Here is a 17054-nt window from a genome sequence, read left to right as displayed (position 1 = left end):
TTTTAACAAATGCGTCCCTACATTGTCTGGTTTTCTGCTTCTGTTTTCATTTTATTAAATAATGTCTAACTCTTATCGATTCATTTGTGAAATTTTTAAATTTAAGTGCATAAAAATTAACATCCACTCGGATAACAACAGTTGTAGACTTTGTATTTCAAAATATAGTTCCGACAAAATTCAATTTTACTTAATTATTTATTCAATTAATTACTGATCAATACTTGTTAGTTAGTTGATTAATGAATTTTCTTTATATTACATGTAGATAAATATTCATTACATACTAAGAAACATTTATTAGTATTTAATAAAATTTTTATTAGTATTTAAGGAAATTTAATTAATATTTAATAAATTTTTATTTGGGATTAGCCAAATAAACGTTTTATTAAATAGTAATAAAATTTCATTACTATTAAATAAAATTGTCTCTCAGTGTTGGCTAGATATCAGACATGGACAGGTCTGATCAGGTCTGAAGCGTATTTAAGGCTTCAGACATGAACAGACATGAGCAGGCATGAACAGGTCTGATCAGATCTGAACGTATTTAACGCTTCAGACATGAACAGACATGAGCAGGCATGAGCAGGCATGAACAGGTCTGAACGGATTTAACGCTTCAGACATGAACAGACATGAGCAGGCATGAACAGGTCTGATCAGGTCTGAACGTATTTAACGCTTCAGACATGAACAGACATGAGCAGGCATGAGCAGGCATGAACAGGTCTGATCAGGTCTGAACGAATTTAACGCTTCAGACATGAACAGACATGAGCAGGCATGAACAGGTCTGATCAGGTCTGAGCGCGAGACATGTCAGCACTCTTGATCAGGTCTGAGCGTGTTTTAATGCTGCTTCAGACATGAACAGGCATGAACAGGTCTGATCAGGTATAATTTCAGGCCTGATCATACATGAACAGGCCTGCTCAGGTCTAATTTCAGGCCTGATCAGATATGAACAGGTCTGCTCAGGTCTAATTTCAGGCCTGATCAGATATGAACAGGTCTGATCAGTCCTGATCATTTTTTCCCGGGCAGGCCAAATGGCAATTTAAATACAAAATATTTACATTTTAAAAATAATAATATTAAATGTAAGTACATAGTTCTTAACTTAAATTTTAGAGTAATATTGCAAAAACTTTTAACCATTTTAAACTTTTTCTAAACTGATTCGACTAATATCTCAATTTAAATTTTTTAATTAGTATAGAAGTACTGTAATCAACAAATTTAATCTATCAATTGTTCAATTTATCAACTGTCTAAATTTAGCAAATAGTCAAAAACTTTATTTTTGAAGACTTCACTGCTACTTGAGTTTACGATTTCTTCTGGTAGTTCTTCCCACAGACGAATCACGGAGATCAAGAATGAGTGTTCCATATAGGTGGTAGCAAAATGAGGTATCTTGAAGGAAGTATGTTTTTTAGCTGCTAACCTATTGGAGCGTCTGGTATCAATGTCTTCTGTGAACAGGTCTCATAAGTAATTGGGTTTCCCAACTTGAAGTAGCTTGTAAAAATAACAGCTCATGTAATACATTCGTCGATACTTCACCGATAGCCATCCCAGCTTTCGTCAATAAAGTGTAATATGCTCATCTTTCTTGAGATCAAAGATAAATTTTATTGAGCAGTTCATTGCACGCTGAAGTTTTAAATTGCTGTCAAATGATGAATCTATCAATGCAACAGTACAATAATCAATGAGCGGAAGGATGGTTGCAGATACTAATAATTTTCTGATAGGAGTTGAGAAGATGTTTTTTCTAACTTTGAGACAATGCAGAGCTGAATTCACTTTACTGATTGTTTGAGTAATGTGATAGTTCCAAGATAAGTTTCTACTTATCTTGGATAAGTTAAATCAAACGTTAATCAAGTTTAGCAAGATCAGAAACACAATTTATTTTAAGAATTTCAGAGCCGTTATCTCTCTTCACAAAAATCTGTCCGCTTGTCACCCAAACATACTTGAACTTTTTTAATTTAGCCTTTTCTTTAGTTTGTAAAAAAGCAGTTTATATATATCAGGCAGTAAAAATTCATTGACGTATATAGCACCTTTGAAGTTTTGATCAACATAGTCCGGAAACACAATTTTAGCTACAAGATTTGTTGACTTGCGTTTCGAACTTATAATGAAATCACGCACTCGAGAAGACTTCAAATCCACAAGATAATAATGATTAACCTTATCTTGTCTCGGTCTACTTTTATTTTGAAATTCGCGAACGCTCAAAACGTCACTGACCAGATGCGGCAACTCTAGGGCATTTAAAACAGCAGACTGAATTTCAGAAGGCGATAAATTATCAGCCACCGAATTGGGAATACCTGCAATTACCAACTCAGTTGTACTTCCTGATAGAGATGAAGTAGACGAAGTTTCTCTGTTTTCAAGATTGACTATCTTGTTCAGATCTGCTAGATTATTATGCATTGTATTCATATTAGATATATAATCTTCTTTTTAATTTTTAATTTCCGAGTTCAACTCCGAAATTGACTCAGCATTTGTTTTTACACTAATCTTAACTTCCGAAAGGTCAGCCACAGTAGCAGCTTGTGAATTTTTGAGATCAGTAATTTGCGTACTAAGATCTTCAAGTTTCTTATTCACTGACATGTTCGATGATAGGAACTGTTCCATCATAGTTGTCATCTTATCATCAAGTGACTTTTCAAACCAGTCTGAAGGTAGCTGCAACATTTCTGATGATGGAATAGATGAATGAAACACTGAGTCTGGACCAGGAGATATCGGTGTATTTGGTGTGACGGGTGATTTCAATGAGGTTGATGCACGAGCTGTAGATAAGCGAACAAGTGAGGTAGATCCACGAGCTTTAAATGTATGATCAAGAGGTGAAGAGCTGGCAGACTTGAAACTAGAAACTGAGGAGGTGTTAGAGCTAGTAGATTTTATCGAAGCAAGTCTCGTTTTTGCATCTAAATTTCCCAGGAGATAGTTAAATTGTTTTCTGCAACAATCAGTGAGCGGCCTGTTTTTTACATAATCTCGTGCACAACCAGGATGAAAATGCTGTTGACAAGTGTTACAAATAACAGATAATTTAACAGGTCTCTTGCATTTAACACATGTGTCAGGCACCAATGGCATAACCAGAAGATTGGAAGTAAAATTACTTCTCAATACACACACTGTTGGTACTTTGTAAATTCTCAGGCCGTAACAATTTGATGCTCAGAACACACTGTAGATCTTTTATAAGTTCTTGAACTATAGTAATTTGATGCCGAGAGTCAATTTGATAACAATTTACCAACAGAGCAGTAATCGAATGGATGATATCTATCGAACCTGGTAAACCTCAAGTGAGAGTTGACATCAACTGACGCTAATTTGGCTAACAGCCCACTGCACACTAAAACCACTGTCAACTTAACCTCTTCAATGATGAGCAATTTATATTTAATTATTTTGCAATCCACAACGAACAAATAAGGAAAATTTATATGTCAATCTGCAGATTGCAATTTGTTGCTTGCAATATTTCTGAAACAAAAATGCCCGGGGGCAATTTACAGCAGAAAAATATTCCAAAGACAGAGCGAAAAATTAAGCGTGTTTATGTACTTACGGATTGATTGATTGATTGATAAATTTATTTATGCCAAGGCACAGGCCAAATGGCAATTTAAATACAATAAAATTACAAAAAATACAATATAAAATAATATAATAATATAATATAAGTACATAAACTAAAACAAGATTTAAATAAAAAGTAAAGCTTTACGCTTCTTTTGATTCAACTAATTCAACTAATAAACAATTTATAAACTAAATAAGTTAATTTAATTAACAAAACTGATGAAAAAACAATTTCACAAGTTATAACTTTAAATACTTGGGATGTTATAGTGATTTTTCGTTTTACAATAATATCATTAATGATCCAGATTTAATAGATAATCAAAAATTTTATTTTTGAAAACTTCAAGACTAGATGAGTTGACAATCTCTTCAGGTAGCTCTTCCCACAAACGTATTACAATCACTTGAAATGAACGCTCCATGAAGGTCGTAGCAAAAGGTGGTAATTTATAAAAAGAGTGTTTTTTGGCAGCTAACCTATTCGAGCGTCTGATTTCAGTCTCTTCGATGAACAAATCTCGCAGGTACTTTGGTTTACCAACTTGAAGTAGTTTAAAAAAGTAACAACTCATAAAGTACATTCTACGATATTTCACAGAGAGCCATCCCATTTCTCGCCTATAAGGTGTTATATGTTCATCTCTTCTAAGATTAAAGATAAATCTAATTGAACAGTTTATTGCACGCTGAAGCTTCAAATCATTTTCAGATGTTGAATCAACCAGGACGACGGAACAATAATCAACAAGTGGTAAGATGGTTGCTGAAACTAATAATTTCCTTATATCAGTTGAGAAAATGTTCTTTCGAACTTTAAGACAATGCAGAGCTGAATTCACTTTACTAACTGTCTGAATAACATGATGATTCCAAGATAAGTTTCTATTAATATGGATTCCCAAGCACTTAGTAGAGTTGACGTAGGGTATTATGACACCATTCACTACTACCGGCGGTAGATCCATATCTTCAAGTTGCTTCAATTTGCTGTTTGAACCCAAGATCATAGCTTTGGTCTTAGATATGTTTATCTCCAACCCACGCTCTCTTGCCCAGTCAGCAACCGATTGAGCATCAACATTTACCCTCCAGACAGCATCATGCAACTGATGGAATAAGAAGTGAAGACATATATATTTATCATCAGCGAACAATCCATGCTTGCAATATACCAGCCATTGAGCTACAGAGTTCATCACTATTAGGAACAGGATTGGACCCAAAACAGATCCCTGAGGAACACCAGATGACGTTTTTAGTAGCTGAATTGGAGTTCCAAGATCATTCAATATTGACTGAGATCGATCTGACAGGTAGGAAAAAAACCAAACAATCGTATGTATTGAGAATCCCAGTTCAAACAACGCAGTAAGAATATCTTTGGGATCAACATAGTCAAAAGCTTTGCTCAAATCAAACAGAACTAGTATAGTTAATTTACTCTTGTCCATAGCCTCCCTAATATCATCAGTAAGTCTCAGCAAAGCCGTTTGAGTACTATGATGCTTCCTGAATCCCGATTGAAAGGGATCAAATAGCTCAGTATCTTCTAGATATGATGTTATCTGATTTGCAATAATTCTTTCGAATACTTTGGCTAGATGAGACAGATTTGCTATGGGCCGAGTGTCTGATGGTGATCTAGGTGACGATATTTTATTCAGAGGTATTATGTAGATAGTCTTCCAAATATCCGGAAAAATACCAGTGTCGAGAGATCGATTTAGTAAAACAGTGAGAAAGAGTGAGATTTGAGGAAGGTGATCTCTCAACCATCTCAGATCAAGACCATCAGGGCTCTTCCCTTTTGATTTAGAAAGAGTAAGATGCAGTGCTTTGGTAACATCTACGATATCAATCCTATTCCAATTAAATGAACAATCAACCTTTTTTGAGTATTCTATTGGTAAAATATTGGTAAAATTTGCGTCACATGGTGGATGTTTCCTGACTATATCTGCATAATATTCATTTAATTCACAAGCGTCAAAGAAATTTAGCGGCGATGAAGGATTTGACCTAATTAGCCCAAGGTGTTTAAGTTTGCTCCAAACAGTTGAATTGTGAGGTAGATTTGAGAGAGCAGCTTTTAGATATTCTTCACGGGCATGATTCAACTCAGATTTCAGTTCCTTCCTTTTTTGTCTGAAAAGAGCTAGTAAATTTGGATCCCTGTTTCTTCTAGCTTTTTTGTAAATTTCATCACGTTCCTTACACTTCACTTTCAATTCTTTGGTAAACCAAGGGTTATTCACACGGGTCACTTTTCTTGTAAATATAGGAGCAAACAAGTCCAGAGAAGACAAAACCCCAGATTTAAAAATATTCAGCAATTCATCAGGATTTGAATTTTCAAGTACAGTACTATCAATTTTTAAGGAATTCATAAGTGAAATTGATAGAGCCAGATGATCACAGTTTTGAAAGTTTCTGTAGGTTATTCTCTTCGGTAGTGGTTTTAAATTATCTAGTTTGTATTGGCAGAGTAAATAATCATGACCATCAATATATGGAGACTCGGATTTCGTAAACGAGGATAACTTAGTTTCACTGTCCAATAAAATCACATCCAACCAAGAATCACAATTGTTCTTGTGAAAAGTAGCACCGTAAGGTACACAGTACAATGACGACTCTGCTATGAAATCCTTTAGGTGATTTGCAGTATAGCTATCTTCTAACAAATTACAATTTAAATCACCAGCTATAATAATGTTATTGTAATTTGAAGCAAGTCTAGAATGAATATCAAAGAATTCATTGAGAAAGAATCCTTTTGGTCTTCGGTAGATGCAAGATAATAAGAGGTGAGCTCCTGTAATTAGAGTGACGTCAACAATAAGATACTCCGGTTGACTTAGATGATCAGAAGTTGAAATATGAAGGACTTTAGTTTTTAGAGATTTATGTATAAGACAAGCCACACCACCACCCTGGATAAAACGACCAGTATCTATATGCTTTAGGATTCGGTCTCTACGAATTGTAAAATACTCATCCAATGATAAGGACTCATAATCTAATGAAGGTTTTAACCAGGTTTCCACAAGGACAATAATGTCGGGTGTTGTATTATTAACCAAATCAAGAAACTGAGCAATGTGACCAATAACACTATTTATATTTAGACTCAATACAGTTAATGGTGAAGAAATATTGTTAGCAGAGATATTAGTTAAATCAGTTGAATATCAATCGAGTTTGGAAAGATCAGCTTCGCAGTTAATTATAAATCTATCTGAGTTTTCATCCTTTTTGACAAAAATTTGTCCACTTCTAGACCATGCAAACTTGAATTTTTTATTCTTCGCTTTTTCCTTAGCTTTGAGTAATAATCGGTGAGTTTCTGGAAGCAAAAATTCGTTTACATAGATGGATCCCTGGTACGCTGCATCAACCTGGGTGGGAAACACTTTGTTCACTAGAAGACCACCTGATTTACGTTTCTTGTCAACAATAAAGTCACGAACTGGAGTCGATATCAAAGAAATTATGTAGGAGTGTGAAATAGGCTTGTTCAGATTTTGTGACTGCCTGTTTTTGTTTTCAAATCTACGAGAACTTAAGACACTATTTACCAAATTTGGTAACTCCAGACTGTTTAAAACCGCAGCTGTAATGTCATTTGATGTTAAGCTTTGAGCCACTGAGTCGGGAACACCTGAAATAACTAATTCAGTAGTGCTACCAGGAATTTGCGAAGAAGTAGATGGAGGCATCAATTTTTCAAGGTTAGACAGTCTATCAGAGACTGAATCCATATCAGCTTTCCTAGCTTTTCTCACATCGCTGAGGTCTGAACTAATTTGAAAAATTGACTCAGCATTCGTTTTGACATTTGCAGTCAATTCCGTCAAGTTGATAGCAGCAGTTTTTTGTGAGTCTTGAACTTCACGCAATTTTACACTTAAGTCTTCAAGTTTCTGATTCGTTGAAATTTCTGAATAACAAAACTTCTCCATTAAGAGCGTCACTTTCTCATCAAGTGATTTTTTGGACCAATCTACAGGCAAATGTGACATATTTGATGAAGTGTCAGATGGTAAAAAAACTGAATCAGTACTTGGAGATAGTGGAGAAGCTGGTGTTCTTGGAGACTTCAGGGACGAGGCTGACCCGCGAACTGAAAATGTACGATCAAGTGGAGAAGAGCTCACAGACTTGAAGCTAGAAACTGAGGAGGTGTTTGAGCCAGTAGATTTTAGTGAGGCAAGTCTCGTTTTTGTGTCTAGATTTTCCAAGAGATAGCTGAGCTGTTTCCTGCAGCAATCAGTGATAGGTCTATTTTTTATATAATCTCGTGCACAACCAGGATGAAAATGCTGTTGACAGGTGTTACAGATAACAGATGATTTGACAGGTCTCTTGCATTTAACACATGTGTCAGACACTAATAGAGACACTAAGAGAGACACTAAGAGAGAGAGAGAGAGAGAGAGAGAGAGAGAGAGAGAGAGAGAGAAACATGCGCACACCGCACGGCTTACAATAGCTTACTATAGCAAAAAGTGTCGTGACAACTTTTCGTATGAATTTTTTCCGTCTAGCCCCCTTTCGCAACGCGCGATAAGGAACTTCGTTCCAAAAAAAAAACTATTTCTGACAGAAATCAATAAAATTTATGGGTTTCTAAGTGGCTTTTGTCGCTTTTGATGGGATATCCTACTGGAAATTTTAAACAGGGATAGTCAGGGAAGCTTTTTAGAACCTCAAAACGTCGAGATCTGATGAAAACTCGATTTTCGAAAAACGAGGTAAAACCAATAACTTCCCGATTTTTTTTAATTTTCAATTTTCTTAGCGGGAAGTTAAAAAAATATGCATGCAAAATAAAGCTTATATTACTTAATAAGATTTCAGATGCAATTTATAGAAATTTGATAGGATATCGCGTTCAATTGTTATTGCACGGTAATACAGTAAAAGTGAAAATTTTTGCGATTTTCAAAAATTATTGAATTGCTGTCATTCCTAAACTATTCAATTTAGAAAAATGAGTATGTTATGTTTTATTGAAATCAGTTCAGAATTTTAAGTACAAAAAAGTGTTTTTGATGTCTAGGGTTGAATAGAGAAATATTTTGAAAGCTATTTAGAAAAAACTTGAAAAAAAAAATTTTTTGTTTTTATTTTTTGAATATCTTTGTAACGGCTCGACTGATCGATTTCAAAATCTTATCAGCTTAAAGTCTCAATGAACACTTTCGAATGCCGTGTCGTTCATCTCGATTGGTTGATTCGTTCTAAAACGTCTTGCGACGAAATTTTATTTGTACACACACACACACACACAGCTGGACGTCAAACCAGAAATAGTCGGAACGTCTTCCTAGAACCTCAGAAAAATCAATGTTTAAAAAATTTCAAAGAAAAACTAGGCAAATTATATTTTTTTCATTCCAAATTAAAAACAAAAATTTAAACCTCGAATTTTGTGAATTTTCGTTGAAAGATTTGAAAATTTGTTGCAACGAACAACAAAATCAAAATCAACCATTTGTCTCTGATTCAATTTTTTGATTTTCCATTAGCAAAAAAACTAAGTGACTGGATGAAACTAAAAAATTCCTAAGCATTTTCTTAACAGATAGTCGAAAAAAAATCTAAATTAGACCATTTTTCTAGGAGTCGTAAACAAACGTTGTTTTGTTCTTACGAATTAAAACAATTCAAGTCAAAATTTCTAAACTAGAGACAATGTTGAATTTAATTTTTCTTGATTATTCGAGAACATTTTGGCAGGTGAATTTTCTCCAATATCACCAAAAAATTTACAATTTTTTCTTGTATTATTTGGTTTCTACGATTAGTATAATATTTTCAGCCATATAGCTTAGATTTTCTTTCTTTCACTCTAGTATATTAACTACAATTTTACTGTAAGCACAAATACAATTTTTAATATTAAAATATTTATTACTTTCGAATCTTAAAATACAAGCTGTTAAGTTTATAGATCACTGTCACAAAAATAGTATACATTTATTTTTGAGATTACAAAAATTTTGTTGGGTTATCATCAATTAACCTTTTAAACCAAGAGAGGTAACTTATAAAACTCATACTTTTATGCTAATGTTAAAATATGAAATTATAGTCCAATAATAAACTTGAATAAATTCAATTAGATAATTTTTTGTTTAACTATCTAAAAATATAAATATTGTGAGTATTTATAAAATTAAATTCATACTTCATGACATTGGATAGGCTTAGTTTTTTATTAACACAATAATTACGATATCACTTTATTCTCTAACAGTAATATTAGTTATATAGTACGATTAATTTAGAAATAATTATTTTACAATCGATAAGTTAACAACTAAAAGTAAATAGTATTATAATTATAAAACCAAATTAATTTCGATAACTAAAATAGTAAATAAAATCAATATTTATCATATCAATTGTTTTCATCATCATAAATAATTGATGCAGTTGTTAAACTCACTTCAGTACCTGATTCATTCAGCTCAGGTAAAGCTAGCATAACAGGAATAACTTGAATTTTACCATTTTCATCTTGTTGTCGTATCTGCACTATTGCTCCAGGTTGTAATATGTGATTAGTAATATCATCAGCTATTATGCCCATATGCTCAATATTATCAGCAGTAACCTCTTCAGTATAGACTGGCGTATCTTCAATGCTCATGATGACTTCAGCCGAGTCAGAAACTTCTCCGGAAGTTTCATCATATTCCTGTTCATAGTTTCCATTAACTTCTACAGTTTCAAATTTGATAGTTTCATGATCATCTTCATACATCGTTTCATGTTCAACTTGCTCCTCGAATTGTTGCTCGCCTTCTATGATTGTTTCATATTCGCCTTCTAGTTCCAACTGTTCTTGATCTGAAGATGAATTTTCGGCTTCATGATTTTTGGATTGTTTAAGATTTCTTCCGGCTACAATTCGTTTAAATCCTGAACCACCAAGGCTCTCATGCCTTCTTTGGTGTTTATTTTTATCTCCAAGATATTTGAAGCGTTGTTTACAAACAATACAAGAGTATGGTCGCTCATTCGTATGTGTTCTTTCATGACAAACCAATGCACTAACTTGCTTGCATCTCCAAGCACAGTATCGGCATTGAAGCGGCCTCTCATCACTATGTTTATTTTGGTGATGTTTTATTAATTGAATTTTGGTTTTTAAATTAAAACCGCAAAGTTCACATGTATATGGTCTATCTTCTGAATGTGATATCATATGAGTTTTGAGTCTTAACTGATTGACAAAACGTTTAGGACAATGAGGACAAATGAGTGTACCTTCAAATCGATTGTGAGCAATCATCATATGGTGTTTCAGCCTTACTTCTGACGTAAACATTAAATCACAGTCTAAACATTTGACTGGATTCTTTTCCATATGTGTATTTTTGATATGAGTTCTTAAAATCATTTCAGTTTTGAATGTTTTATTACAATGATTGCATGATACTCTTTTTTTTTCAAGATTCGGATCCGCTTGATCTCTAGAAATACCCGGAGGTATTTGATTATGAATATGAGACATATGCCATTCTAATGATCTGGAAGAAAGCATAGAGCGGTTACATATATGGCAAGTATATTGTTTGCCATCTTTATGAACACGATTCCGATGGATAACGAGCATTGAATGATTAGGAAATTTCTCTGAACATATCTGGCAAGAACATTCCCTAAGAGCTCGGCTATTAGATTTTAAATGAACCCTCATGTGCAATCTTAAACCATCTCGTCGATTAAATCCGGCACCACAATGTTCACAGCGGTATGGTCGCCGATCTTCATGAATACGTAGATGTTGCTTTAGTGTAGATGAATTTTTAAACATTTTATCACAATGCGGACATTTGATTGTGTATGCTTTATGAGTGTACATATGCTTTGATAAGCTATAAAATGGAACGACTTTATGACAAACTTGACATTCACGTTTATTACTTGACGGCTGATGTTTTCGAATACGATGATGCCTAAGAGATGCTGGATTTTTAAAGTCAGCTCCACAGTCTTCACACAGATAAGCTCGTAAAGAAGTATGAACTGATTTTAAATGAAAGCTTAATTTCTGTTTGAAGGCAAATTTTTTAGGACATTTAGGACATTGAAAAATTTTTTCCCAGTTCATGTGTTGGGTTTTAATGTGTTGGTCTAATGTACCTTGGTGTTTAAATTTTTCACCACATATGTCACATAATTGACCATAAATAGCATCACAGTGCTTTTGTTCATGTTGGCGTTTTTTTCCTCTTGATTCTAGCACAAAATTACAATATTTACAAATCAATTTTTTTACACATGTTATACTATGTGCCCGCTTAGCTTTATTAGTTGAAAATTCAGATTCACAATCCTCGCAAAAAAATAAAATTTTGAAATCATGAACTTTAAGATGTGCTTCCAAATCTTCTTGAGAATAAAATATTTCTAAACAGTAATCACAATCTAATAGATTAATTTTGATAGTAGGATTCACAGACAGATTTTCGATGGTTGAACCTGGTAATTTTTTTTGGTTTATTACATCATTAAGGTTTTCATATAAAGCTATTACGTCTTTATCTTTCAATCGTTCAATTATAATTTTCCTTTGATTAAGATATTCTTGAAATTCTAGTAGATTTTTTTTATTTCTACCTAAAATCTGAGAAAGTTTATCTACGTTTCCTTTTCCCACTGAAATAATTACTTCATTTTTTGACAATCCTTTTGAAAAATTATTTTTTTCGGATTTTTGTTGAGTAGTTGCCATAGACATCGAATATTTAGAGATTTTTTCTGTCAATTCATTATTTTGTTTATTGTTTGGATCAACATAACGGAAATGTGAGCTTTTATTTTTTGTAATATCTATCAAGTTACTATTTTTATTTTCACTGATATATTCTATTTGAGTGAGTCGTTGAATCTTCATAAAAGAATTGTTTTCTCCGGCTGAGTTCTTTATATTAATAGAATTGATTGAATCATCAGTATCAAATGTACTATTACTGCAATTGACAACACCAAGTAATTTTTCACGTTTTTTCTTGTATTCTTCAATTTGTTCTTCAATTATTGCTCCGCGGTTTTCTATTTCTTTCGTACGATTATTATATATATCTTTGTATGATAAAGTTCTACAAAATTTTTCGGCAATTCTGGCTTCAGTGTTGTTCTTATTAAAACAATTCCCTCCTTTTTTGTCGTCAGCTTTATCCATTTTTTTAACTTTAACCAAAAGCATCTCACTCGGTTTAGAACCTTTTACAGTAACGTACATTATACCTTGATCGTCTAATTTTTTACCAACCATAGTATCTAATTTATCAAGTTTTGATTCTTTTACCAGGGATTCTATATTGTCAACTGCATCTAATGAAATTTTTGTTTTTCTAATGTTTGTTTCTTTTAAATTTTCTTTTATAAATAAATTAGACTCAGGCTCATGGACATCTAGGTTCAATTGATTTATACTTTTAGCCTCTACTTTACTATAATTATCAAGTTCTGAATCATATTGATAGTTTGATTCAGATGTTGAGATTTCGTATTTTTCTTCCCTTCTTTCACATGGTTCAACTTTTTCAGAAAAAATTACTTTTTCATTGGTAACGTCAGCATTTCCTTGTGAAATATTTGAACTAGAATCTGTTCCCACATCAAATTGTAAATCATCACATTTACCTACTGAGAGCGTAGAATCGTCAGAAATAAATTCTTTATTAATACTATATTCACTGCACTGTTTTTTTGTTTTAGGTTCTACCGAATCACTCATTGAGTATTCATACGAACTATCTGGGGGTTTAACGCTTGAACTAATGATTAATTGCGAAAATTCTGATTTATTTTCTATCGATGGATGCTCAATTATTTCGTCTAGTTTATGATACATTTTTGTTGCCGACTTATCGGGCTTCATTTCTTTTTGACGCGTATTTACTGAATTTAAAGACATAAAAATTGATCTTAATTTAACTTCAGCCTTTTTTATTTGCATAAAAAACTTATAACTCATTTTTAAATCACAAATACAGTCCATACATATTTGTGTCGGCAAGCTATCATTTTCATCAATATGCTCTAGATGTTTCATTTGCTGATTCAACCTCATTTGAATTCCTCTTTCACCAAAAATATCTACTAATGGAATTTTTAGTCCAGCACAGGTACGACAATAATTATTTAGTTGAATTTTATTATTTTCTGCATGTGATATATTATCGTTATTTGAATCTACATCTAAAAAATTATAACTTTTGTTTACTTGGTTGGAATTATTCATTTCACTTTCGACAACTTTAACTTTGGGGATCACTTTTTTCAAATCATTTATATTTTTAACACATTTATCGTTTTTTACTGTTGCCATATTTTTCGATGTTAGAATCCCTAAGCTACCTAATGAAGAAATATTTTTTAATTCTTTTTCATTGTATACTGTATTCACTTTGACATTTCTTAACATATTACTACTATCAACGTTTTTCCGATCTCCTGTTGTATTTGATTTTACAAAACAATTATTTCTACTTATAGAATTTTTGTCATGTGACGATAGCAGAAAACTCGAGCTAGATTCTGAAATCGAAAAAAAAAAAGTTTAAATTTAAATTTAAAACAATGGTTCTTACATCAAATTAAAAAAATTTGTAAACTACCTGGGTTAGTTCCAGTAACTCTGTGATTTTGATCAGAGTTAATAATTCTTTCATTATGATTACGATTTGAAAAATGTTTTGAGTCAACATGGGAATCTGATACGTACGCTGAGTCCTTCATTTTCCATTTGGTTTTATCGTCCTTTATTGACTGCACTGACATCAAATCTTAACCATCATTTAATGAATACATGTTACTATTCTATAATGATAAAAAAGTGACCAAAATTAAAAAAATTCTTATAAAATAAATATTAGAATTTAATCTGATGAGTTCACTTCAAATAGATTAGGTTATAAAATAAAATATCATCAAATTTGAGGAACAAAAAAAAACTTACACACGCTTCGAGATCTATAAAAATTTGTTACTTTAATAATCTTATTTTTTTTTACTTTTGTGCTTTTAGCAAAGTTTTTGTTTGTTAAATGTTCAATATTTTTAATAATATTAATTTTAATAGGATATCAGCGACACTTGCTAGATGGCGTACTATACAATATTGTTACAATTTTGAAGTCTTCATAAGGTTTTGGAAACTGTTTTTTTTTTCGCTCTTTCAATCTCTACGGAAGAAATTTAGGCTAACGAGGAATAGAGAAAAATTCAACGAAATTTTCCTGTAAATATATTTTCAAGGCTTTTCACCCCATTGACGAAACCAACAAAATTCTCAAGTATATTGTTAGGCTAAAAACCTAAAGGCTCAATTTCATGCTGACGCTTGACGCGGATTCTTACAAACTAAACAATGTTTAGTTTTGACTGACGCTGCATTAATTTAAGATGGCGCTCCAGTCGAAACTATATTCAATTTAAGCTCATTTGACGCTCTAAGTCAGCGTCAAGCGTCAGCATGAAATTGCACCTTAAGACTTTGATTAGCTGACTTTTTTGATGAAAGCAAACCCAAACAATTTTAGCTCTTTTAAGTATTGACTGTTGTTACTAAATAAAATTTAGTTAGAAGAAAATATGAATAATTTAAAAAAATTTACATGTAAAGTTGTTTGATAGTTAATTCTAAAGATTTTATAATAAAAAAAATCTTAACATTTTTTGTAATTAAAAAAATGTTTAATTCAAAATTTGTACCTTTCCCGCGAAAATTAAATGTTCCTAAAATTGTAATATGTTATGCTTCCATCTAGTGGATGTTATTTTTATTTATTAATAACTTTACTTATTGTAGTACTTTCGCCCGGGAGTATTAAAATACTCGATTTCAGTGCGGGAAAGGAATCATTTTAAATAAAAGAATTCTATTTAGACGTTATTTAATTTTGATCAAAATTATTTAGTTGGTTTCAATTTATTATTCAAGTTGACAAAATATTAAAAGCTTCAAAATATAAAATTGAGGTTTACAATGACGTGATCTTAGCAATCTAAACTCTCGGTGAGAAGTGTCGTTACATAGTTTTTCCGAAGAGCTTCAAACTCCGTTCTTCTCCCACCATAACTTCCATACATACTTCCACTCTAAGGAATACATAAGCACACACATTTTCTACTACATATAAATGATCCTTATATACTAACATGTATTTTCTCTATATCTATATATATTTATTTCAGCCTATCGGCCTGAAAGTTAGACCACTAATATACACTTTTAGCAATACAGTCATTATGTTTATTTAACTATTTTTATTAATTTAACAGACCCTTTTAAAATCTATTTATAATAAAATTAACTTTTAATTAACTTGAAATTAAATTACAATAAAAATTATAATAAACTATAACATGAAAATATATATATTATATTGCTTATAATATGTTGGATTAATGTTTGAGTTTGACTAATTAATAACTTGAATTAAATATTATTTCTATTATTTTACAATCGGATTTTCTAATAAAATTATAAGTCAATTTAATTATTATCATGTATAAAAGAATAGACATTATCGTTTAATTATAAATTAAATAATAATTAAATAATGATTCAATAATAAATTAATAGTACATTAATGAAATAATAATTATTAATTATAAATTAAATACAAGATAATAATTATTAATTATTTTAACTTAATTTTGCTCAACTTCAATATTATATAAAGTTAGATTTTAATAGTAAATGTTATTTAACAATCTTATTTTTGTTTAGTTACATATGGTTTTTTATTATTCTTTGTTACTTTTAGAACAAGGGTTTATTGAGTTTCACACGTGTCTTTTACGACTTTTCCTCATAGGGTTTTAAATTCCATGTGGCGAGAAATAGTCCTTGAATTACTCAAGTACCTTTTATGGGTTCTGAAAATTCGGTTACAATGTCCTTTTGTACCGAAATATGTTTTTCCCTTATTTTATTTTATTTTCTTTTGTAAATAAAACAGAGTTAACCAAAAGATGTTTATTACAACTGGTAAGAGTAAAAGCATGAAATAAATGATTTGAATATTTACTTCGAATATAAAATTTAACTGATTTTAATCATTTAATATTTACTAATTTGAATATTTCTTTTGAATTCACGCTCTCATAATAGATAGCGCTCTAATAACAGGTAGCGTCACCTGTTGGATGCACTAGGTGCATCACAAATATTAATAAATTAATCTTTATTTTTCAGGTCACCAAAGTTAGCCCCTCAAAAATTATTTTTTTTCTATTTTCGACTTTTTTTTCTATTAAGTCGTTTGTTCATCGTTTGTTCTTAATTGTTCGCTATTAATAATGTTTTGTTGTCCATTTATTTATTTAAAAAATTAATTAAAAATATACCTTCAAGTTAGCCCCCTATTGCAATTTTTAATATTTTTCCG

The 17054-nt window shown here is 31.6% G+C and overlaps 2 protein-coding genes across 2 annotated transcripts; both read right to left on the bottom strand.

Annotated features, from left to right (window-relative positions):
• Window positions 1-3929: 3929 nt before the first annotated feature.
• Window positions 3930-7658, bottom strand: LOC123259023. Its single transcript, XM_044719282.1, has 2 exons — window positions 6928-7658; window positions 3930-6750 (listed from the first exon to the last, which is right to left on the bottom strand). Exons 1-2 carry the CDS (start codon window positions 7656-7658, stop codon window positions 3930-3932), a joined length of 3552 nt encoding a protein of 1183 aa, XP_044575217.1.
• A 1868-nt stretch (window positions 7659-9526) lies between these two features.
• LOC123258869 lies at window positions 9527-14814 on the bottom strand. The gene is made up of 3 exons (XM_044719127.1): window positions 14618-14814; window positions 14277-14478; window positions 9527-14196 (listed from the first exon to the last, which is right to left on the bottom strand). Exons 2-3 carry the CDS (start codon window positions 14437-14439, stop codon window positions 10043-10045), a joined length of 4317 nt encoding a protein of 1438 aa, XP_044575062.1. The 5' UTR covers window positions 14440-14478; window positions 14618-14814; the 3' UTR covers window positions 9527-10042.
• Between the last annotated feature and the right edge of the window lie 2240 nt (window positions 14815-17054).

The sequence above is a fragment of the Cotesia glomerata genome, linkage group LG2 (genome assembly GCF_020080835.1).
Source record: "Cotesia glomerata isolate CgM1 linkage group LG2, MPM_Cglom_v2.3, whole genome shotgun sequence".
Taxonomy (NCBI): Eukaryota; Metazoa; Arthropoda; class Insecta; order Hymenoptera; family Braconidae; genus Cotesia; species Cotesia glomerata.
The sequence above is the reverse complement of the archived record's forward strand: the minus strand, read 5'-3'. Positions and strand labels throughout refer to the sequence as shown.